At 41.7% G+C, this 24,018-nt stretch overlaps 1 protein-coding gene across 2 annotated transcripts in view; it reads left to right on the top strand.

Annotated features, from left to right (window-relative positions):
- ifitm1.S (interferon induced transmembrane protein 1 S homeolog) overlaps nucleotides 1-22,304 on the top strand; it is a 38,772-nt gene extending 16,468 nt beyond the window's left edge. The window contains exons 2-4 of one of the 2 annotated variants that reach the window (XM_018260116.2): nucleotides 9,401-9,540; nucleotides 19,515-19,753; nucleotides 21,624-22,304. In XM_018260116.2, the coding sequence (XP_018115605.1) occupies nucleotides 19,541-19,753; nucleotides 21,624-21,779 (369 nt within the window). In that variant the 5' untranslated portion in view covers nucleotides 9,401-9,540; nucleotides 19,515-19,540 and the 3' untranslated portion in view covers nucleotides 21,780-22,304. The remainder of the gene's footprint in view (nucleotides 1-9,400; nucleotides 9,541-19,514; nucleotides 19,754-21,623) is intronic. The other variant, XM_041560885.1, reaches the window with a different exon arrangement.
- The last annotated feature ends 1,714 nt before the right edge of the window (nucleotides 22,305-24,018 follow it).

The raw sequence follows: 24,018 nt of genomic DNA, 5'->3' as shown, positions 1-24,018 counted from the left end.
TCCCCCTGTACTTGGGGTGTCAGTTCCCCCAGTTGGGATGTTAGTTTCCCCTGTGCTTGAGGTCTTAGTTCCCCCTTTGCTTGGGGTGTCTATAGCACAGTGTGCTACAGAAGCTACTGATCTCATATTATTAAGTGGTGGAGATGATGTGTCTTTACTCTCAGTGAGCACTAGATCTTACTCAAACCCGCCACTTCAGCTACTTCCAGGGTTCATCCTGCAGCCCCAATCTGGTGTTGAACTACAACTCTCCTTATATAGGCAAAGGCATTAAGTGGGTGTTTTTCTGAGAATAATCGTTCAAATGGGAAATTGAAGCTACTCCATGTCTGGTCCTTGCACTGTAGATAATTAGATTCCCAGTTTCCCCTTTGTTTTCCCAGTTCTCAAAGCATCAGTCTATTATGCATTAGGAATAATCACTACACATACCCATCTTGCTACTAGTGAGAGGCAAAGAAATGTCTTGTCATTTTGTTTATTTATTACTGGGATCATTATAAAAACTAGAACAGCTTCTTGTTCTCACCTACCTGTCACAGATATTACATTCTAGAGAGTTAAATATCAGTACACAGTACAGCACACTATTGCTCTTTCTTCTATAACCTGCCCTGTGATAAAATAAAAACAAGGAATGGGTTAAGTAGCCTCCCCAAGAACAAAAATCACCCTCCGCCTATGCCTGCCAACCCAAACCAGCTCCCCGCCTGAAACTCTTAGAATAACGATCACGCCCTGGTGGGCCCCAGACCCCCTATCAACAACACTCACACTAGAAGGTAGTAATGGCAACCTTTATAACACTATGGGGCAAATTCACTATGCGCCGAAGCGCCTAACGCTAGCGTCAATTCGTTAGCATTGTTCATTTTCGTTACTTCGCAAATTCACTAACGAATGCTGGCGTAAATTCGCTAGTGTTACTTCGCACCCTTACGCCTGGCGAATTTGCGCAACGGACGTAACTACGCAAATTCACTAACGCGCGCATTGTACTGAACGCTACCTTTTACGCCAGACTTCCTTCGCCACCTCAGACCAGACGAAGTGCAATAGAGTAGATAGGGATTGCTTCAAAAAAAGTTAAATTTTTTTCTAAGTCCCAAAAAACACTGGCGTTTTTTCTATATTATGGGTGATAGGCTGAAAAAGATCGATAAAATTTTTGGGGGCTCCCCTCCTTCCCCCCTACATTTCCTAACTCATGGCAACTTAACTATACAGTGGGCACATGTGTAGGGCAAAAAAAAATGTATTTGATGTTTTGAAGGTTTCCCAGGCATTTGTAGTGATTGTACGTATTCCTCCATTGAAATTTGAATTTGGCGCCGTATGCAAATTAACCGTCGCTAGCGTAACTTCGCTTCGCTTACCGAATCAACGCTAGCGCAACTTCGCAACCTTACGCTTCCCCTGAGCGCAACTTCGGATTTTAGTGAACTGACGAAACTACGCCTGGCGAAGTGTGGCGAAGTTCGGCGAAGTTACGCCTGCCGCAACTACGAATCTTAGTGAATTTGCCCCTATGTGTTGAGTGTAGTTTCCTGATGAAGGATTGGTCCTAATTCATACCCCCTTCTCCCCCAGTGATTCTACAGAGCAGAGGAGACTTTTAGGGGCATATGTATCAAGGGTCAGAATTTAATTTGAAATACTTCGAAATTCTAATTCAAAAAGACCAACTGAAATTAAGTCAAAGGGTTTTTTTTTGGTCCGTTTTCATTCCAATAGGTCCTTATTCAGCGAATTCTAATTGTTCGAATCAAAGTAATAGTGCATTCGATCAAATTCAAATCAAAGTTTTCCCAAAAAAAAGTTTGATTTTTCAAAGTCCACCAATTGACTCCAAATAGTTTCTAGGAGGTCCCCCATAGGCTAAAACAGCAATTCAGCAGGTTTTAGACGGTAAGTGGTTGAAGTCAAATTTTTAAAGAGAATTTTCAAATTCGAATCGAATTTGGACTATTCCCTAGTCAAAGTACACAACAAATAGCTTGAAATTCGAATTTTTTGAATTTGAAAATTCACTTTGATCTTTCATAAATCTGCCCCTTAGTAAATAGATGAAAATGTGAAACTCTCGTTCCTACTCTTGGTCTTATTCATCAGTCCTGTATTTTGTGGTTAAAAATGGCTGTGACCTTTCTAAATCAGTTTGCACACTTGTGTTTGAGCTGACCCCAGCTTGCTTGGTTATCAACACAGATATAGCTCGTAACATCTGCTATGGAGGATTGATAAGTAACTTCAGTTGGCTTGGTGTGGTGGTGGGGGCCAGGTTTGACAGATTAGGGGGTCTCATCTTCACTTGTTAATATGACACCAAGCAGTTATAAAGAGCTTTTCTTTAATATGAGAAAGAATGAAATGACAAAGAAAAAATAGTACATTGTACTCAAGAGCTTACAGTCAGGTCTAGCACCTCCCACAACCACAAGCCGAATTCAGTGCTGAAGTAACAGTCCCCAGCAGTGTCGTTTGGGAAAGTGGTCTCAGTTTGGGGGTTACAGTCAACTCTAGCCTACTTTCCATGAATATATTTATACTAGGGATGCACCAAATCCAGGATTCGGTTTGGGATTCGGCCAGGATTTGACTTTTTTCAGCAGGATTCAAATTCGGGCAAATCCTTCTGCCTGGCTGAACCGAATTAGAATCCTAATTTGCATATGCATATTATGGACGGGGAGGGAAATCGCGTGACTTTTTGTCACAAAACAAGGAAGTAAAAAATGTTTTCCCCTTCCCACCCTTAATTTGCATATGCAAATTAGGATTCAGATTTGATTCGGTATTCAGCCAAATCTTTTGCGAAGGATTTGGGGGTTTGGCCAAATCCGAAATAGTGGATTCGGTGCATCCTTAATTTATACTGCCTGAATATCAACTGTTCGGTCTATACAAACTGTTGCTGAAATGATCATAGCTGTTTCATAGCTCTTTTAATCACTTCCTAAACATCTGGGAGTGTCTGACTAATGGGGGGCTTTTCCCGCTTATAATTTGGTAGATCTCTGTGTGCTACAGTCATTGGCCCCACTGATTTGTCCCAGTACATTTGAGCCCACACTGGTCAATATTGCATTAAAAGTAAATTCCATGTCACACTGTGCTGTTTTGCTGGAGGCTCTGCTTTTTGTTGAACCCTTATCTCAGCACCCTGCCTAGTATATCACTACTTTTTCTGTTCATTATCTCGGTACGTTCCCAACCCATTAAGAATTACCGCCATCTTATCTGTGGAACTCCATCCTCTACATTTTTATCAACAACCTAAATTTGGAACCCCCTGCTTCAAATGTTTTTCAGCAATCTCTAACTGGCGACCTACAGTTTTGGCTTCTGCTACAAAGGACTTACCTGCTTTATGCAGAAAGATAGTGGCATTCACTTGTGTTGGTATTGTTGGTATTGTGATATTGGTGGCAAAAATCATTTAATAGAAGATGGTTACAGAATAAAAATAGACTCTGATGCTCACACGAGTTTAGGATCTTTGGATTTGGATGACTGTCAATGATACTTTAGGAGCTTTACCATTGTGCACTGGTAGGCACCTTGCACAGGACAATGGGCCACAAAATCAGACACCTAAAGGTGGCCATTAGGGTTGCCACCCGGCCGGTATTTTACCGGCCTAGCCGGTAAAATACCTGCCAAGGCCGGGGCCGGTATTACAAATTTACCGGCAATGTAGCTGCTGGTAAATTTGTAATACGATTAAAAGGAGCCCTCAGCCTGCCCCCAATCCCCTGGAAGTTACCTTTTCTTTTACTTCTTCTAGCGTCCGTGGCGTCCGTGGTGTGGCCCCACCCCTTTTGATGTCACGACCCGCCCCTTTTGCATCACAGCCCGCCCCTTTGTGTCCCCGCCCCCCAGCAGCCGGTAAAACATTTTTAAAAAGGTGGCAACCCTAGTGGCCATAGATGTAGAGTTCCACTCGTTTGGCGATGTCACCAAATAAGAGGATCTCTCCCCGATATGCCCACATTGAGGTGCGCGATATTGGGCTGATCGGATAGTGGGCCTTAGGGCCCAACGATCGGATCATAATGGATCCAATACGGGCAGATAGTAGGACCACATAAATGCACGGGATTTTTTAACCCGCCTGATCGAGATCTGGCCGACTTTTGGCCAGATATCGATTGGGGAAGCCCGTCAGATGGCCCCACACACGGGCCAATAAGCTCCCGACTTGGTCTGTCGGCATCTTTTATCAGCCGGTGCATAAGGGCCTTAAGGGATGGGTGAAGCCCATGGGGTGGGGGAGAATTTTTTACAAGGATTATGGAGATAAGCATAGGGGAAAACTGTGGAGTATAAAAGAGTGTAGAGAACCAAGAAGTTATAATGCATCTACGGTGAGAAGAAATAAAGAATAGAAAAGAAAATAAAGAGCAGAATATGAATGAGGGAGATAAAGGGAAGATTAAGACAAGATTACAGAGTAGTAATGTAAGAGGAAAGACATAACTGAAAGAAGTGAAGTAGGTTTGGGAATCCACCTGTGTCTATACAAGAAATGTGTGTTGTGCTGCTGCGCCATGTACAGCACTCACATTAATGAAGCGGGGAATTAAATAATTATGAACCTTTCTAGTGGCTGTGGTTTTTGATAATAATCGATGGTCATATTCCCCTGATCCAATCCGCCCTCCATCATCTAACCACAACAATCATTCACTGGATTGAGGTTCCTACATATCCAGTCCCTTCCAACCTCCTACTAATCAGTGTCTCGTTGGATTCACCAGAATATTCAAGCAGCACCACCCATTAAATCACTGCAATTCTCACAATCCTTTTAACTTAAGTGTTCTGTAGATAAAACTGCCAGGGTAGGTCTGACAGAGGTGAATATGGAGCACACTGACGTGTCTCCCAACATTTGAAAAGATCTGATCTGATTTCACCAGGCCCATTTTTAATATCAAGTCCATTTTACAAAATTTTGCAGGTTATGAAAATTTTAACACATTTCTGGGAGTTTTAGGGACATGTTTTATGTGTTCACCGTTTGAAGCTGTGAATCACAATTCTCCCAAGAGACCTGCTTATCTTAAATAGTTACAACTGTATATTTGCATAGCTTAAATGGTTACAGATACATCTAAATGCAGGCGCTAAGTATTATGGGCTCTCCGCCAAAAAGCCTCTTTGTATCTTTGTTTCTGGCGTCAGTGCAGGAGATCAAAGAGAAACGCAGGTTTTTTTAATAAAAATCAGGGACTTCCTGCTGAGCTGTCAAAATCGGGACTGTCCTGCAGAAAACAGGACAGCTGGGAGGTTTACTTTGAAGTGTTTCTTTTGAACTGTTTAATGCCCAGTATGCATAGGATTACCAGCGTGTAGAGACGTGAAGATGATTACAGTGTATTATTATGTATATATATATATATGTATATATTTCTATTTATAAATCGTTACTCTACTAATTATGAGCACATTACCAATGAGGAACTGTGAAAATGTAATAAAATTACTAAAAAAAAAAAACCACAACAAAGCCAATAAAATGCAATAAAGTAAAAAAGAATCAAGCAGTATGCAAACGACCCCTGTAGGGTCACAGGTAGAAAAGGAGAGTTTCCATGTGGCTGATGGCAAGGGGTCAGCTCTGGGGGCTAGTGTGGGTTCCTTATGTCCGGGACACTATTTAACCCACCCCACCCCCACCCTGTTGCTTAGGGGCAGAGGAACAAGGGAATGTAAAGGAGAAGCTTTAAAATCCAACCCTTGACTCCCCCACCCACACATCACAGAATCCCCAGTCTGTGTCACTGTGGTATTTCTCTGGCCTGATGGTATTCAAAGACATGTGGCATTTAAAGGGTTAATGTATTTGTATCTATTCGGAATTTTGCCTTTTATAGGCACGGGCACAAACAAGGGATATTTTTGTCGACAGGAAGGGACTTCGCTTCGCCGAGAAATATCTTTTCCTTTGCTGACCCCGAGAAATGGCAAATCTCATGTGATTTCACGTGAAGGTATTTTTGGGAATTTTGTCCATCCATACGTGAAGCAATGTGCAATGGTGACAAAATGTCCTATGTACCTTAGCCTTCACCATTTATCCCTTTATTTTATACTGGCTTTCTGCTGCTTTCCTTATGCTAAATTAATCTAAATTAATATGTATACTGTATTTCCTATTTGCTGTTATACAGATATATCTATTATATACAGTATCTATATATAGATACCAGGTGCTGGTAAATAAAGTGACATAGTACCGCACTCAATGGGAAAACTTGTAGATTTATGGAAAAAAATCCGACGATTCGAACACCAACTCTGCTCTTTCTCAAGGATAACAAAATTATTTGTTATCCTTGCAAAAGAGCACAGTTGGTGTTCGAAACGTCGGATTTTTTCATTAAATCTTGATTTTTTCACAAGTATTCCCGTTGAGTGCGATACTAAGGGGCCCATTTACTTAGCTCGAGTGAAGAAATAGAGGAAAAATTTTTGAATTTCGAATGGTTTTTTGGCTACTTCGACCATCGAATGGGCTACTTCGACCTTCAACTACGACCTTCGACTTCGAATCGAACGAATAGAACTAAAAATCGTTCGACTATTCAACTATTCGATAGTCGAAGTACTGTCTCTTTAAAAAATTCTTCGACCACCCTAGTTCGCCACCTAAAACCTACCGAGGCCAATGTTAGCCTATGGGGAAGGTCCCCATAGGCTTCCTAACAATTTTCTGATCGAAGGAATGTCCTTCGATCGATGGATTAAAATCCTTCGAATCGTTCGATTCGAAGGATTTAATCGTTCGATCGAACGATTATTCCTTCGATCGTTCGATCGTAGGAATAGCGGTAAATCCTTCCACTTCGATATTCGAGGTCGAAGGATTTTACTTCAACGGTCGAATATATTTGACCCTAGGTAAATGTGCCCCTAAGTCACTATATATATATATATATATATATATATATATATATATATATATATATATATATCATCATCATTTAATTATATAGCGCTGTCAAGATACGCAGTGCTTTACTGCAGTATATATATATATATATATATATATTGTGTATGTATATAAATATATATATATATAAATACACAAAGCATCAAAAGAACCACACTCATAGGACTTGATTTAATTCAAAAACATGTGGTTTAATTCAACGTTTCGGCTCTTGACTCAGGCCGTCATCAGGAAGTGCTTGAGTTAATAGCCGAAACGTTGAATCAAACCACATGTTTTTGAATTAAATCAAGTCCTGTGAGTGCAGTTCTTTTAATGCTTTGTATATATTGATGGATTTGTAACCAGCCCCCAGGCAGTGACTACGCTTTGGAATTTTGAGAGCACCAGCTTATAGTTGGATACACATATATATACACACACATATACCTTACTTCACTATGTTAATGTTACTATAAATACAGTATCCATTATCCAGAAATCATCAAATTAAGGAAGGGTCGTCTCCAATAGACTCCATTATAATCAAATAATTAAAGTTTTTAATAATGATTTCCTTTTTCTACAAACAGTACAGGTATGGGACCTGTTATCCAGAATGCTCGGGACCTGGGGTTTTCCGGATAATGGATCTTTCCGTAATTTGGGTCTTCATGCCTTACGTCTACTAGAAATTCATTTAAACATTAAATAAACCCAATAGGCTGGTTTTGCCTCCAATAAGGATTAATTATATCTTAGTTGGGATCAAGTACAAGCGACTGTTTTATTATTACACAGAAAAAGAAAATCATTTTTAAAAATGTGGATTATTTGGATAAAATGGAGTCTATGGGAGACAGCCATTCCTTAATTCGGAACTTTCTGGATATCGGGTTTCCGGATAAGGGATCCTATACCTGTACTTTGTAGTTGATCCAAACTAAAATATAATTAATCCTTATTGGAGGCAAAAACAGGCTATTGGGTTTATTTAATGCTTATATGATTTTCCAGTAGACTTAAAGGATCAGTAACATCAAAAAAAAATTTAAAAGATTTGTTAGTATACTACGGAAAAAAAACACCAACACATTAAACATTAAAATCACGAAGTCTATATTAAGAAATAACTTACCGAAACTCCGCTTGCGCTCCTCTTCAGAAAAGGCGATTGGGCCATCCAATGTGCGGCGCTCGATTTCGCCTTCCTTATAGGAGATAGCCAGGGAGGAGAAATTGAGCGCTGCACGATGGATCTGCGCCCTGTCGCCTTTTCTGAAGACGTAAAAAAAGACTTTGCGATTTTAAAGTTTAATATGTGTTGGTGGTTTACTAACGAATTTTTTTTAAAAACATGTTGATGTTACTTGTCCTTCAAAGTATGAAGATCTAAATTAAGGAAAGACCCTTTATCCGGAAACCCCCGCTCATTCTGGATAACAGGTCCCATGCATTCGCTATGGGGCAGAGACCTCTTCCCTAATCTTTTATTCCGTATCTTTATTTTTATTACTGTATATATTTAATTTTACTTTGTTAATCCTTCTGCTGTACATACCTTGTAGCAATGAATAAATACATCATACACATTCTGTAACTCCCCTGCGCCGAAATATACATAAAGATATACACACTTGCGGTACATACTTTGTAGCAATATATATATATATATATATATATATATATATATATATCTATATCTATATCTATATATATATATATATCTATCTATCTATCTATATATATATATATATATATATATATATATATATATATATATATATATATATATATATATATATAGACACATACACTGTGCAAAATATTGTGTTACTATGTAAATAAAGGTATACTCATAGGCTGGACGTCTATATAAATAAACATACTCTGCATATTTACTGTGTTCTAACCATTAACTGTGATATTTTAAGTAAAGGCAACTTTAATTCGAGAGAAAAAAGCTGCTTCCCTTGTAAGGGGCCCCAGCACCGAGCCCCCACATCCTGCAGCTAAGTAAAAAAAATGTTAATTATTTCCAGATTTCCTCTGATTTATGTTTATTTGTATCCGTCAAATGATATTGTTCTTTTGCAGATGTTTTAACTTCAGAGTATTACTGCTTTAGGGTAGGACTACTTGGGCGTTTTCGGTGCGATCAGACGCGCTGCGACAAAACGACTGCGACAAGTCGCATGCGGCAAAATTAAAGGAAGTGAATGCATTGTCGCAGACTCGCATGGTGTTGCAGCGTTGATCTGACGCAACACAACTGTCGGATGCAGACAACAGTCATGCCGGATCGCGCTGAAAACGTCCATGTAGTCCTACCCTAACCCTTACCTCGAAAATCAAACTAATATTAAATTCTATTAGGCATATGGCTCAGTGGCAGACACCCTGCATGCCCTGGGTCCTATTAGTAGCCACTGCCAGTTAACGTGGGTCTGTGTAACGAAATAGGTAGGCGTTGTCAGTCTGGAGGGAGGAGTGGAGGGTTGGAGAAAATTAATGAAGAGCAACACAAACACAGAGAACAGGGCAGACCTCCCACTACAAAGAATTCACTTCATCAACCCGGTGGAACTCTACTACTTGCTTAGGTAAGAGACCGACTCTTTCATTTCCTTTTTAAGAATAATCTCCGTTTTGTGACGTTCCTTTAAATAATACATATATATGTGTAGGTAAAGGTTCGAAGGATTAATCCGATAGTGGAACTAATATTAGATGTTCCCAAATATGTCCACTGAGCTTCGCTACAACTGTTGCTCAAGTGCAGCACAGGTTGTATGTAGTGCAGGTATCGTATCCGTTATCCAGAAACCCGTTATCCAAAGTCACGTAGACACCATTTTAATCAAATAATCCATATTTTTAAAAATGATTTCCTTTTTATATGTCATAATAAAACAGCAGCTTGTACTTGATCCCAACTAAGATATAATTAATCCTTATTGGAAGCAAAACCAGCCTATTGGGTTGATTTCATGTCTACATGATTTTCAAGTCGACTTAAGGTATGAAGATCCGAATTACAGAAAGATCTGTTATCCGGAAAACGCCCGAGCATTCTGAATAATAGGTTCCATGCCTGTACAATGAATACTACTTGCTTTTCTGTTTGCCACATTTGTTCCATTCGTGCCCCTTTTGTTGTTTAGCGGTTATTGTAGTTCAATAACAACTGGAGGGCGGGGGGTGGGGGGTTATACAAGCTATTTTATGGGGTGTGTTTTTGAAAAGGGAAGCATCAGTCTCTGATTAATTACTATAGCTTACCGCCCTTACTGTACTAATATTCCAACTGTATTTTTATTGCCACCCTTTGTCCAGGATGGAGGGTGTAGGAATTAATTTGTTACTTATACATTTTTAGTGTTACTTGTCCTTTAATTTGCTATAATCCATGCTGCCTCAATGTAAACAATGGAACTCCTGTCCCTTTCCCGGCAAACATCGACCTTTTAGTAAGAGGAGGCGCTTCACTTAATTACAAGCAGAGCTGACTGCTTTTCAGAGCCACTTTGTTTTTAAAGGGTCCCCTTAGAGGGGAGGCTGGACAACCACAGCTGCAAAGTCTATGATAAACTGGATGTAAAAGTGATTCTTCAAGCCAATTATAGGTACAACGGACAAAAAAATTGGAAATGTTTGAATATTTCAGATAGGTGAGTTCAAACATTCCCTGATCCTGCAGAGCTAAACCCTGTAGGACGGAGTTCCCCACATTTTCCTTTAAATTAGGGATGAACCAAATCCACTATTTTGGGTTCGGCCGAACGCCAGAATCCTTTGCGAAAGATTTGCCCGCATACTGAACCGATTCCAAATCCTAATTTACATATAAACATTTTTACTTCCTTGTGACAAAAAAGTTGCGTGATTTCCCTCCCCGTCCCTAATTTGCATATGCAAATTAGGATTCGGTTTGGCCAGGCATAAGGATTCAGCCGAATCCTGCTGAAAAAGGCAAAATCCTGGCCGAATCCTGGACCAAATCCTGGATTCGGTGCTTTCCCTACTTTAAATGAACTGCAAACTGCACTACTTCTCAGCACCATGTAGCTTAGTCCATGCAAACCAATGCACAAAAAGTTTTGGAGTTTTCGATGCATTTTAGATCTAAGAACAGCACTCAATAGTAAAAATCCATGTCTCACTGAGACACATTCAGTTACATTGAGAAGGAAAAACAGCAGCCTGCCAGAAAGCATTTTTCTCCTAAAGTGCAGGCACAAGTCACATGACCAGGGGCAGCTGGGAAACTGACAATATGTCTAGCCCCATGTCAGATTTCAAAATTGAATATAAAAAAATCTGTTTGCTCTTTTGAGAAATGGATTTCAGTGCAAAATTCTGCTGGAGTAGCACTATTAACTGGTGTGTTTTGAAAAAAAACATGTTTTCCGATGACAGGATCCCATTAAGAACGTTTTGTTATATTTAGGGTAGGAATGCACTGAATCCACTATTTTGGATTCGTCCGAACCCCCAAATCCTTCACTAAAGATTCATCCGAATACCGAATCCGAACCCTAATTTGCATATGCAAATTAAGGGTGGGAAAGGGAAAACTTTTTTTACTTCCTTGTTTTGTGACAAAAAGTCAAGAGATTTCCCTACCCGCCACTAATTTGCATATGCAAATTAGGATTTGGATTCAGGCCTGTTGAAAAAGGTAGAATCCTGGCCGAATCCTGGATTCGGTGCATCCCTAATTTAGGGTCTAACTGTCTCTTCGGGTTTCGGGTCAGTGACATTTGAGGTGTACCCCTGGCTTGTGATAATGAAAAAATTTAAATTTCACTGCTCAAAAATTGACACTTATTGGTAAACTTGTTTTGGCTTTCAAGGGATGCTGGGAGTTGTAGTTGGAAACAGATGATGCCTTTTGGAGTGCAACACAGTAACGTGTTGGTGGATGCATTGTTCTACCCTTTGGAAATGCAGATACATTATTTTGACCAAAGATTTCCCCATGTCACTGGTATATCCATTACCAGATTTGTTATCAAGGTAACCCTATTGGGAATCAAAATGCCACCCCACAACTGTCATCCACTGCTTGTTTAAGTCTCAGCCGTTGTGTTTTGAATGTTCTCCAAATATATCTCAGCCTCAGAACTGATGTATTTGCATAGATTTCAGCTATGAGAATAAAGGGCAAGTACAACACACAACAACAGTTGTAAAATGTGTTTTTTGGTTTATGGTATATTAGTATAATGGGAAACAGTCATGCTGCTTTTTTTTTTTCCTGATCAAAAGGATCACATTCCTACCCACAGCTAGAATGTCGGGCATTAAAATTCCCTGACATGATTAACCATAACCATCACTGTCAGTATGGACCATGATCTTTCAAGTCCAGGATTTGTAATTGAAAATAATTTTCTCTTGACCACACCCACTTCCAGTAAGTACCACACCCCTTCAGGTCTGTAATATGTGGACATCGGAGTATGTTAAAGGAAACATAAACCCCATTCCACTGTGATTTTTAAAATATGGGTTGGGAATAAAAACGGTTGCTATACTGTTAAGGGTGGGTTGCCCTAATTCAAAGCTGAATTTTCTCTCGAGTGCTGGTTAATTTTCCATAGAGAATGCTGCCTTCCTTGCCCTCAATTCAAAGAAATTACAAAACAGCCTTATGCATTTCATGCCAAAAAGGGGAACTTAGAAAAAAACATATTTATTTAGCAATCTCGTTCCTTTAAAATAACTGTTACAGTTGAATATAGCTAAAAATGGCATATTTTACATAGTGAACTTATTGCACGAGGCTAAAGTTTGAGCTTGTCAATAGCAGCAATGATCCAGGACTTCAAACTTGTCACAGGGGGTCACCATCTTGGAAAGTGTCTGTGACACTCACATGCTCAGTGGGCTCTGATTGGCTGTTGAGAAGCTAAGCTTAGGGCTCGTCACTAATTATCCAGCAGAAAATGAGCTTCCCTGGCTGTAATATAAGCTGATGCTACAGGTTTGCTGATTATTAAATTCTGATGCTAATTGCACTGGTTTCTGTGCTGCCATGTAGTAATTATGTGTATTAATTACTAATCAGCCTTATATTGTGACATTTCTATTCTATGTGTACTGTATATTGTGAGTGGGTCCCTAAGCTCAGTAAGTGACAGCAGCACAGAGCATGTGCAGTGAATCAGCAGAAAAGAAGATGGGGAGCTACTGGGGCATCTTTGGAGACACAGATCTTTACTGCTAAAGGGCTGTGGTTGCCTTGGGCTGGTACAGAAGCACAAAACATAATGTACAACATTTCTGGCCACTTCTTTAGTTAGGTTTCAGTTCTCCTTTAAGTGCCTGCTTGCTCGTGTTCCTGGCTAAAAACCTGGAATGGGGCATGCTGCAAATATATACACTTTTATTCTTTCCATCTTTCTAATTTCTCATTTCTAATTTCCAAGTAAACCAGTGACAGGTAATTGTGAACGTTCGCATCACTTGTCATCGCCATTGTCTATCGTGGGCAGAGCATTTCCTCTTCTGTTCTATGGGAAGCGATGACAAGTGGGGAAGGGTGGTTTGACTTCTGCAGTTCTCCCTGAAAGCACAATGGTGTCTAGAATTCCAGGGGTCCCATAGGTCTGAGCTAGCTGTAAGTGGGCAGATATTGGCTGTGGACTCAGACCAAACCACCACTGACTTATGAGGGGGAACAATGTTGATTCCAGTGCATATCTGATCAAAGGTCTTTATGATATCAATAAAACTAACCATGCAGGGCCAGATAAAATCTGCCAACTCAAGCCCCTCAATACCAAGTATGGCAGCTTATGAGCCTATCTATGGGGGAGGTCCTTCTGGTTGGTATCTTAAAAATTAACTCAGAGGAGTCATCTGATGGTCTCTGGTCAGTTCTAAGCAGAGCAACTTGACCAAATGTTAATTAGAAGTGTCCCTAGCTATGCCCCAGCTGAATAGAGTTAGTAGACAAACAATTAGATGCGGCTCTTCTGCAAAGCGAAAAAACCTGATGAAAAATCCCTTTCTTGTAGCATGCAGCCATCCCGGTAATGTTGACTTAATTGTATTATTGTGATATTGTTGGAGTAACGCTGAGTGCAGTATTCCCCATTGAGTGCCTCAGCTACAGCCTCACTGCACATACGGAGACTGTTTTGTTGAATCTGAACACAAAAGGAACATGTTCTTTCTGGCCCCAGAAAATGCACAAAACAAGCATTACCTAACAATGAAAGGAATGAATCTCTTTTATGTATAAAAGTCCCTTTAGTAGACTTGGGTCGACTCATTTTCTACCACTTTATGTCTCCCCTACTCTTTTATTGACCAACGTATACCCCTTTTCTTGCTAGCCTTCCGTTATGCCAAGTTTTAGAGCTACCAGCCAATCAAAAGCCTCCGACAAAATATCATTACCCCACAGATCCCTGCTGTGTTAAACATGAGTGGTAGCTGTGTCCTAAATGTTTTCAGAACCCCAGTAGGATATGGGTAGGGGTAGCCAATCACAGACGCCTAAAGATAAACTGCAGGACATTGGAGGCTCATTTTTGTACCTCCCGTTGCATTTCCTTGCACGCATCCTATAATGTCACTGCTCAGTTCCAAATGGAGAACGTATAATACAGGCTTAGTAAAGCTGCATGTTCCAGTAATTAGTAGAGGAGCACGTCATGCAGAACTATAGCAAATCAATATTTAGTCTTCCCTCCTCTTCCATATGCTTCAGTTCCCCCTTATAGGAGAAGGAAAGCTCCAACCCAAGGAAGGTGCCAAGGCTTGTTATGACTTGCCTGATAAACCTGGCTGGTATTCATGTTAGCAAAAACTGCACCGGCCCAGGGCACTTATGAAATAATAATCCTCTTCCTTCCTTCTTCTTTCGTCTAAGGGGACAGAGGTAAGGGGGTCCGGGAAGGGGGGCTGGGGAGCCCAGAGGAGGGGGGTGCCTATGGTGGAATCCCCAGAGGCCCTTGGGGCCTCCATTCCAATGCTGTTCATGAGGCCCAAGAATTAAGACTATAAGTATAATTAAATATTTTTACTGGATATACCCTACCTACAAAGTGGTGATTACCAACCAACCAATAACAGAGCTGCTCTATTTATCTCAAAGTTAGGGATTCTCTGAATTCAAGCCTTTTTTGGCAGGATTCAGCCGAAATCCAAGAGCCAGGCTGAACCAAATCAGAACCCTATAGTGTATTGGCTTTTTCTGCCTGTGTGCCAGGACACAGCACTGCCAAAGGTTCCGATTTAATTGGTTGAACCCATTTCAAAGGATTTAGGGGTTCGGCCGAACCCTGGACTACGGGCTTCCCTACTTAAAACAGAAAATAAATGAATTGCGCAAACACTTACTAAGGCATTGATACCCCTGAGAACACAAGTATTAATACACATAATCCCTACTCAGGTATGAGAAGCCGTACAAAGATAGACATTAACACACAAGCTTCATCATAATCTAAGTCTACAAAAGGAAAGTATACAAAAACAAGGGTGTTCTCGTTACAAGAGGTGCAGAGAAAAAAATTGTGGTGGGGCTGCTGCTGAGGACTATACAGAAGGTGCTGAGAGTTGCGGCAAGTAGTTAAGGTGCAGGCAGGCGGCAGGGTGCATCATTATGGGGCAGCTGGAAAGACCTACTGGTAAATAAATCATAAGAGAGATTATTATATGATCCCATTATATATTTATACATAGTTATCATATCTCCCCTTAAGCGCCTCTTCTCCAGCGTAAACATCCCCAATTTTATATTAGGCAATTGTTTTTTTCTTCCCAGGTTACACCCATACCCAACTGTGCAGCTACATGCCCCCAAACCCCTGCCCGTTGCTTTACTTCTCTATTCAAATTGGGACATCTGTGAGCTATTCTATAATGTCATATGACTGCGGTACCTCCAGGCACATACGGAAACCCTGTATCAGGTTATATCAATGAGAATTATTTGGTGTTTTTTTTTTTTTTTTGTATCCAGGAAAAACCTGATATGCCGAAATCAGTTTAATACTGAGTCAGCTTTATGTGTGATACGGAGTTCCATTATTTGTATAAAATATGACCACCCATGTAATATCCCTACGGCTGTTTTTGTTCTATGACTCACGTTACTCCCACCAGGGTGTAGAGCTTTCAACCCTCCTGAATGTGACCCCCCTCCCTGATCACTACACAAAGTATCTACAGTGTAAAGCTTATACACATCCAGATAATGGATCATACCATTCCCTTCTCCCATTCTCTGAGCCACTCAGCAGCTGCTTCTCATTTTGTTCTTTGTTTATACAGGAGGGCTGACATGTTGTGGCCAGATGGCCTGAAAATTCCGGTAAATGGTGGTGAATGGGTGGGGTCCATTGGTAAACATTCCCCTGTCTCACTTCTCTGTCACCACAATGGGGCCAGAACAGCTCAAGGGGGGCTTTTTATATGCAGTTTCAAAGCGAAGGAACTGGGGGTTTAATGAAGGGATTTCTTTTTCGCAATTCAGCCAAATCTGAGCCTTTTCCAAGCAGGTTTCTGCCGAACCCAAGTGCCAGGGCCAGGCCCGGATTTGCGGCAAGGCCGCATAGGCCCGGGCCTAGGGCGGCAAAAAAATAGGGGCGGCATGCCGCCCAGCCGCACTATGGGGACGCGTGCGTCTCCATTCAATTACAGCAAAACGAAAAAACGCCGGCGCGCTGGGAAGGGGAGGTGAGGTGGGCGCTAGGACAGCGCGGCCGCCTGGTCGGACTGCGCGGCCTAGGGGCGCCGCACATTGAAATCCGGCGCTGGCCAGGGCCGCCATCAGAAATCGCAGGGCCCCATACGATAAAATCTCCTGGGCCCCCTGGGCTGCGCCCACCGCAAGCCCCACCTACAGGTCCGCCCTCCCCACCACACAGTAAAAAAACGAAAAAAATATTGGTGGCTAGGGTTCCCACATGTTAATAAAAAATAAAAAGATATTGGTGGTCCCCCCATAAAAAAACATTTGTGGCCAGGGCCGCCCCATTAAAATAATGGTGGCTAGCACCCCACATGAGAGAAAAAATTCGTGGCCAAAATTGGTGGCCAGGGCCCCCCCCCGCCACTTTATAAGAAAATTGGTAGCCAGGGCCCCTTAAACGTCCATGCCTTCCTGAACTCAGCAGCTCTCAGAAAGATGGGGACCCGGCTAATCAAGTAAGTGTGGCGTGGCCGGGGCCCCCCTTACCCTTGGGGCCCCCTACAACTCTCCCCCCCTGTCCCCCCCCCTGATGGCTGCCCTGCAAGTGCCATATTGAACTGAATCCGAAACAAACAACAGGCCTTGTATGTTTCATGGGGGGCATACAGTGTCGGACTGGGCCGACGGGACACCGGGAAAAAACCTGGTGGGCCTCCGGCTCTTGTGGGCCAACCCAGATCCACACCTTCTTTCTGCAGTGACTGCCCAACAAAGGGCAAAAACATTGCGTGTGTGCATACACAGCACAGTGTGCCGGCTCAGAAAGGGAGGACGGAGGGGGGCCTTTGGACAGCAGCCCCGGTGGGCCCCGGGCCCCCCAGTCCGACCCTGGGGGCATAATCAGCCCCACTAAATTTCCATTTTTAAAAATATCCCATTATAAAGACTGGGGAAGCACTGTAGTGTCAAATTGAAAGTACAAATAGCTAGTGATGGGCGAATTTGTCCCGTTTCACCAAAAAATTCATAAAAAACATTGAAGTCAACGGGTTAAAAATTATTTTGACACGCGTCAATTTTGACGCCCGCGACAATTGTTATACGTGCAACTATTTTGCCCAAATGCATTAAAGTCAATGGATGTCTCCAAAATGTTGACGCATGACAATGTTTATGCGCGCGACCATTTGGACGAAACGCCGAAATTCATCGCGAATATGCGCCTGTCAAATTTGTTCGCCCATCACTACAAATAGTAACAGCTAATAAAGTGCAGCAGTCGAAACCAAAGTTGCACAAGGCCAACCCCAGGAAGGACGGTGGAAATTCCCATACAATGATGGGGCAGCATTATCCTACATAGAAGCCTTTGCTGAAATTAAATATATTTTAACCCAATTAAACCTGGGATAAAACCAATTTTTTTTTAACCAGATATTTTACAGTTAGTTACCGAGTCCCTGGACCACATAGAATGTCTGGGGTCCCAGACTGATTTGAATTTGGTTAGGAAAAGCTGAGCCATTCCAGTTAAACAGAGTCCATGAAATCCACATTTCTGTCTCTACTGATTTCATATTTACTAAGGAATTGGGAAATGTCTGCCATGTGTTTCATATTCATGTGATTGGGAAAAGGATGTGGGGGAGGAAAGGCACGGCGAGCTCTGCAGTTTTGCCAGACTTTTTGGGGCAAAAACTGGAATTTTTCGTGGGAAAAAAAACTTACATTTTTATTTATACCTCAAAGCTACAATAACCCCGAAATCCGAAAATCTCAGACTTGTCGAGGTCCTAAATAAATCAATGGGAGTGGCACCAATCTCGATTTGAAGATATCAAATTGAGATATTTGCACTGATTTTAGCTGGAAAATCTGAAAAATTCTCAATTATTGTGAAGGCGGCTGTACTCACACAGATGCATTTAAGCGCCAAACGCAGGTGGGACGCATCATGTTGCATCTGGCAGATACATGCGTCTGTGTGAGTACAGCCCCCCCTTACTCCTGCGCTTCCATGTATTGCGATTTCTTCCGTTCGGCCGCAGGGGAGCGCAGGAGTAATGCGGGCTGTACTCATACAGACGCATGTAAGCACCAAACGCAGGTGGGACACAGCTAGTTGCATTTCACCTGCGTTCAGCGCATACATGCGTCTGTGTGAGTACAGCCCCCCTTACTCCTGTGCTCCCATGTATTGCGCTTTCTTCAATTCAACCGCAGGGGAGCGCAAGAGTAAGGGGAGGCTGTACTCACACAGACTCATGTATGCGCTGAACGCAGGTGAAATGCAACATGCTGTGTCCCACCTGCGTTATGCGCTTACATGCGTCTGTGTGAGTACAGCCCCCTTCACAATAATTGAGTGTGTCTACTCCTGCCCTCCCCTACAGCTGAATGTAAGAAATCGCAAAGCAGGGGAGCGCAGGAAAAACCGCCCGTGTGTAAGAGCCCTTAGCGCTCAACGGATCTGACTGTTTTCTCAGGCACATTTAGCTTGGGGAGAGACCAAATTCCATTAACTTGCTTATGGAAAACAGCTCCCCCGGGACACAAATATAATGCTTCATATCTTTCCATTCTTGTGGATAACCCTAAAAGGGACAGTAATGTGCAGCCAATTCGTTTTACATCGACGAATGATCTCATTCCTTTTACAGACTGGTTAGATCAATAGCTTTCACTAGAGTGAGTGCAGGAACCCTCGGCTCGCCCCTCTCCCCCACTGCATGTGTTGCCTTTACTCTGTTATGTCCCAACTCTGCCTCCTGCTAATATTAATTCTATTTCATTAAATATAAATATTGATACAAAAAAAATATACTCACAATCAGTACAGCTAAATGGTTACTGAATACACATTACAGTAATAAGAAGGATCTGCTTATTCTCTTGTATATTTCCTTATGTTCCATTGCTTGACAGGACTTGTGATTGCCAGTAAGAAAACCATGAAGAGCGGTGGATCCCCCCAACCTCCGGCCTATGACAACCAGCAAGAGACCAGAGATTTTATGGTTCTCTCCCCCCAAACACAGTCCACGGTGGTGAATATCCAGCCAACTGAAGAGCCCCAAAGAGATTACCTGGTGTGGTCCATTTTCAATCTTGTCCACTTCAATTTCTGCTGCTTGGGATTGCTCGCCCTTGTGTTCTCCGTCAAGGTAAGAACAGACATCGCATGCTGCCATCTAGAGCGAGTAGTCGGCAATAGAGCCTGTATCGATTGTGCATAGAGCTGGGCGAATTTGTCTGCGAAAAATCTGCGAATTTCCTGCGAAATTTGTGAAACAGAGGAAAATTCACGAATATAAAACACCTGCGTCAATTCTGATGGTGGCGTCAATTCTGACGCCAGCGTTAAAGTCAATGGACGTCCAAATAATGTTGACGCGCGACGGTTTTGATGCAATCGACTTTTCGGCACGCACCCAAAAATTTTTGACGCCGGTGAATTTTAGTGGCAGTTTCGCGAATTTTTTCGCCGGCGGAATTTCGCCGTGAATTCGCCCATGCCGAATTTATTCGCCCAGAAACAGCAATCTTTTGGAAACAGATCCGCACACACACAAAATGATGCAGTAAGGGGGTTGACCCCTTTTATTATGCCACCAGAAAGTAATAAAAGGGGTCAACCCCCCTTACTGCATCATTTTGCATGTGTGCAGATCTGTTTCCAAGCGATTGCTGTTGCTAGGGGACCTGGCCGGGCCAACGGAGGACCAGCACCTCCATTGCAGTACAATTAAATTAAAGGTGTGCGGTGGAATAATTAAATTGAATTTATTCGCCCATCACTAAGGGGCACATTTATTAAGGGTCGAATTTCAAAAACGTAGAATTTCGAAGTAATTTTTGGATAGTTGGACCATCGAATAGGCCAAATTCGACTTTGACTTCGATTTGAAGTGAAAAACTTCGACTTCGAATATCGAAGTACTGTCTCTTTAAAAAAGTTCGACTTCGACACTTCACCATCCTTAACCTGCCGAATTGCTGTTTAGCCTATGGGGGACCTCCTATACCCTACTTGAGTGTTTGGGCAAGTTTTGAGAAATCAAAGGATTTTTGGTAAAATCGGTCGTATGATTAAATCGTACGATTTTAAAAATCCTTCGACTTCGAATGTCGACCTACCCTATTCGATGGTGGAATTTCGAAGTTTTTTGCACTTCGAAATTCGACCCTTGATAAATCTGCCCCTAATTGTGCCGCTTTTACATACAGTGCATCGTTTTCTCTTTGGATTCCAGCATAAGGCAAGTGATTAAAGGGGTGGTTCAGCTTTGAGTTTTAGTATGATGTAAAGAGTAATATTCTAAAAACAATTTCTAATAGGTTTTTGTTTTTTAATACTTGTGTTTTTTAAGTTATTTAGCTCGGTCTGAACTGCCCTAGCAACCATGAATTGCTTTGAATATGGAATATGCATAGGAGAGGGACTGAACAGAAGGAAAAGCATACCTCCCAACTGTCCCTTTTTCAGAGGGACAGTCCCTCTTTTGACAGCTCAACCCGCAATCCCTCATTTGTACTGGAAAGTCCCTCTTTTCTCTGCACTGAACAGCTAGAAAAAGAAACACAGTTTCTCACTTAATTGGCTTTTAGCAGAGAGCCCAGAACAGCTAACAGGTGCAAATAAGATACTTTGTAACAATTTTGAGACACAAAAACACAGTTTAGATAAGGAGAAATATTTTCAAACTTTCATAACCTGCCAAATTTTGTAAAACAAACATGGTAATTAGGGGGTGTGGCCACAGAAAGGGGTGTTTTGTACTTACAAAATGTTGGGAGGTATGGGAAAAGCAATAAAGTCAGCAAAGATAAATAGCAATAACTATTTGTAGCCTTACAGAGCATTTGTTTTTAGATGGGGTCAGTGACCCCCCCTATTCGAAAGCTGGAAAAAGTCAGAAGAAAAAGGCAAATAATTAAAAAACGATAAAAAAGAAATAAATAATGAGAATCAATTGTCCTGCTGCCATTATAAAAGATGTCTGCCTTGTTCTCCCTCTCTCCTCTCACCTGCAGTCACGGGATCGCAAGCAGGTCCGAGACACGAATGGGGCCAAGCATTACGCCTCCACATCCCGATCTCTCAACATCGCCACCACCGTCCTTAGCATCCTCTGTTTCATCATCTTTTTCATACTGTTTTTCACGGGAATATTTGCACACAGAAATTAGGCGATGGCAGATGAGTTGCAACGGAGAAGATGCTCGATGATCGGCACGGAATTGGGTCTCATTTTAAACTTCATATAAATTTACTATAAGCGCATCGTGACCAGAGATTCCTTTCACATTATTCACTGTCATTCCTGGTCTTCTCGGGCAGCAGATTCCCACCATACTGATTTCGTTTTAGTTCTGCTACGAGCACACAATGTCCCGCTCACTTTACTATTGTGTTGTTCCCTTATATGAGTATTTTATTGGCAGCTATGTAATTACATTTATACCCGTTGCCAGTGTCGGACTGGGATATCAGGGGCCCACCAGAAAACCTTAGACCTTCCAAATTATTATTCCTCCTCTCAACCTCTCAACTAGTGATGGGCGAATTTGCGCCATTTCGCTTTGCCGAAAAATGAGCGAATTTCGCTGGAAATTCGCGAAATGGTGAAAAATTCGCTAAACGGCGCCGGCGTCTCGTTTTTGACGCCGGCGCCCGTTTTTTTACGCCGGTGTCCGTTTTTTCGGGAAAATTTTTTGGACGCCAGGCGAATTCGCGCCTGGCGAATAAATTCGCCCATCACTACTCTCAACTCAACTTCTTTATTCTCCTAGTCTTTTATTATCTATTTACTATACTCTTTTTTTCCTTTATTAATCCTCTTTTTTCCCATAAAGAAATAGGAAATGACCATGAAATAGGCCAAATGGTCAGAAGCAAGAGGCCCACTCACACCTGGGCCCCCCGGGACTTTTCCTGGTATCCCAGTGGGCCAGTCCGACACTGCTGCTGCTTCTCTTTTATAGCTTCCCCTCTCCTGCCAAAAATATAACCTCACCCATTAGCAGCGCCATTTAATCCTTAGCCATAGATAATACCCCTATGTTAGCTTACTCTGCTTCTGATTTTATTTTGCTATTTCCTTATTGGAAAAGATGTGCCATGTTATTAAAGAATTAAAAAAAAAATATTGCTTGGTTTCTGAGTTTGTTTTTTGTACAAGAAAAAAAAAAGTCATTATTTTTGCTATAGGGAAATAAAAGGAAGAATCAGGATTTGGCTGTGCATGTAGTAATTATGTGTATTAATGACTAATCAGCCTTATATTGTGACGTTTCTATTCTATGTGTACTGTATATTGTGAGTGGGTCCCTAAGCTCAGTAAGTGACAGCAGCACAGAGCATGTGCAGTGAATCAGCAGAAAAGAAGATGGGGAGCTACTGGGGCATCTTTGGAGACACAGATCTTTACTGCTAAAGGGCTGTGGTTGCCTTGGGCTGGTACAGAAACCCAAAACATAATGTACAACATTTCTAGCTACTTCTTTAGTTAGACTTTAGTTCTCTGTTAAGTCACTTTCTGGAATCCTGTGTTATCCATGTGCCCATTAATATTACACCGGAGGTAACGTTTAATCCTCTTGGCCTTTTGTGCATTTCCTGTTTGTGATAATTTATATCTTATTTCCTGTTTTCATAATTATATCTCAGTTGGGATCAAGTACAATCTACTGTTTTATTATTACAGAGAAAAAGGAAATCTTTTTTAAAAAATTGGATGATGGTAACAAAATGGAGTTTCATAATTCGGAACTTTCAGGGTTTCCGGATAATGGATTATTAGATATAATTAATCCTTATTGGAAGCAAAACCAGCCTATCAGGTTGATTTAATGTTTACATGATTTTCTAGTCGATTTAAGGTATGAAGATCCAAATTACGTTAAGGTCCATTATCTGGAAAGCCCAGGTCCTAAACATTCTGGATAACAGGTCCCATTTTTCATATTGGAGAGGATCAACACAAGCACTCTTTTTTGCATGGTTACATTTCCACATCTCAAAGCCCTCCAAAGGGCCGACTCTGTGTTGTCCATCTGTCATTATAAAAGATGTCTGCCTTGTTCTCCTTCTCTTCTCAACTCTCCCTTCTTACCTGCAGTCGTGGGAGCATTTTGGAGACACAAGTGGGGCCAAGCATTACACCTCCACATCCCGATCTCTCAACATCCTCACCACTGTCCTTGGCAACCTCAGTGTTATCATCGTACGCCTCCTTTTTTTCTTCGGATTTCTCGAAGTGGCTCCTTAGGTGATTTATGCATTGCAATGGAGAAGATGCTTGATGATCGTTATGGGGATTGGTCTTATTTTAAACCTTGGGGAAAGTTACTACAGGCATGGGATTCATTATCCGGGAAACCAGCTATTGGAAAGCTGTGCGTTATGGGATGGCCATCTCCCATAGAC

This window comes from Xenopus laevis, chromosome 4S (genome assembly GCF_017654675.1).
Source record: "Xenopus laevis strain J_2021 chromosome 4S, Xenopus_laevis_v10.1, whole genome shotgun sequence".
Taxonomy (NCBI): domain Eukaryota; kingdom Metazoa; phylum Chordata; class Amphibia; order Anura; family Pipidae; genus Xenopus; species Xenopus laevis.
The sequence above is the reverse complement of the archived record's forward strand: the minus strand, read 5'-3'. Positions and strand labels throughout refer to the sequence as shown.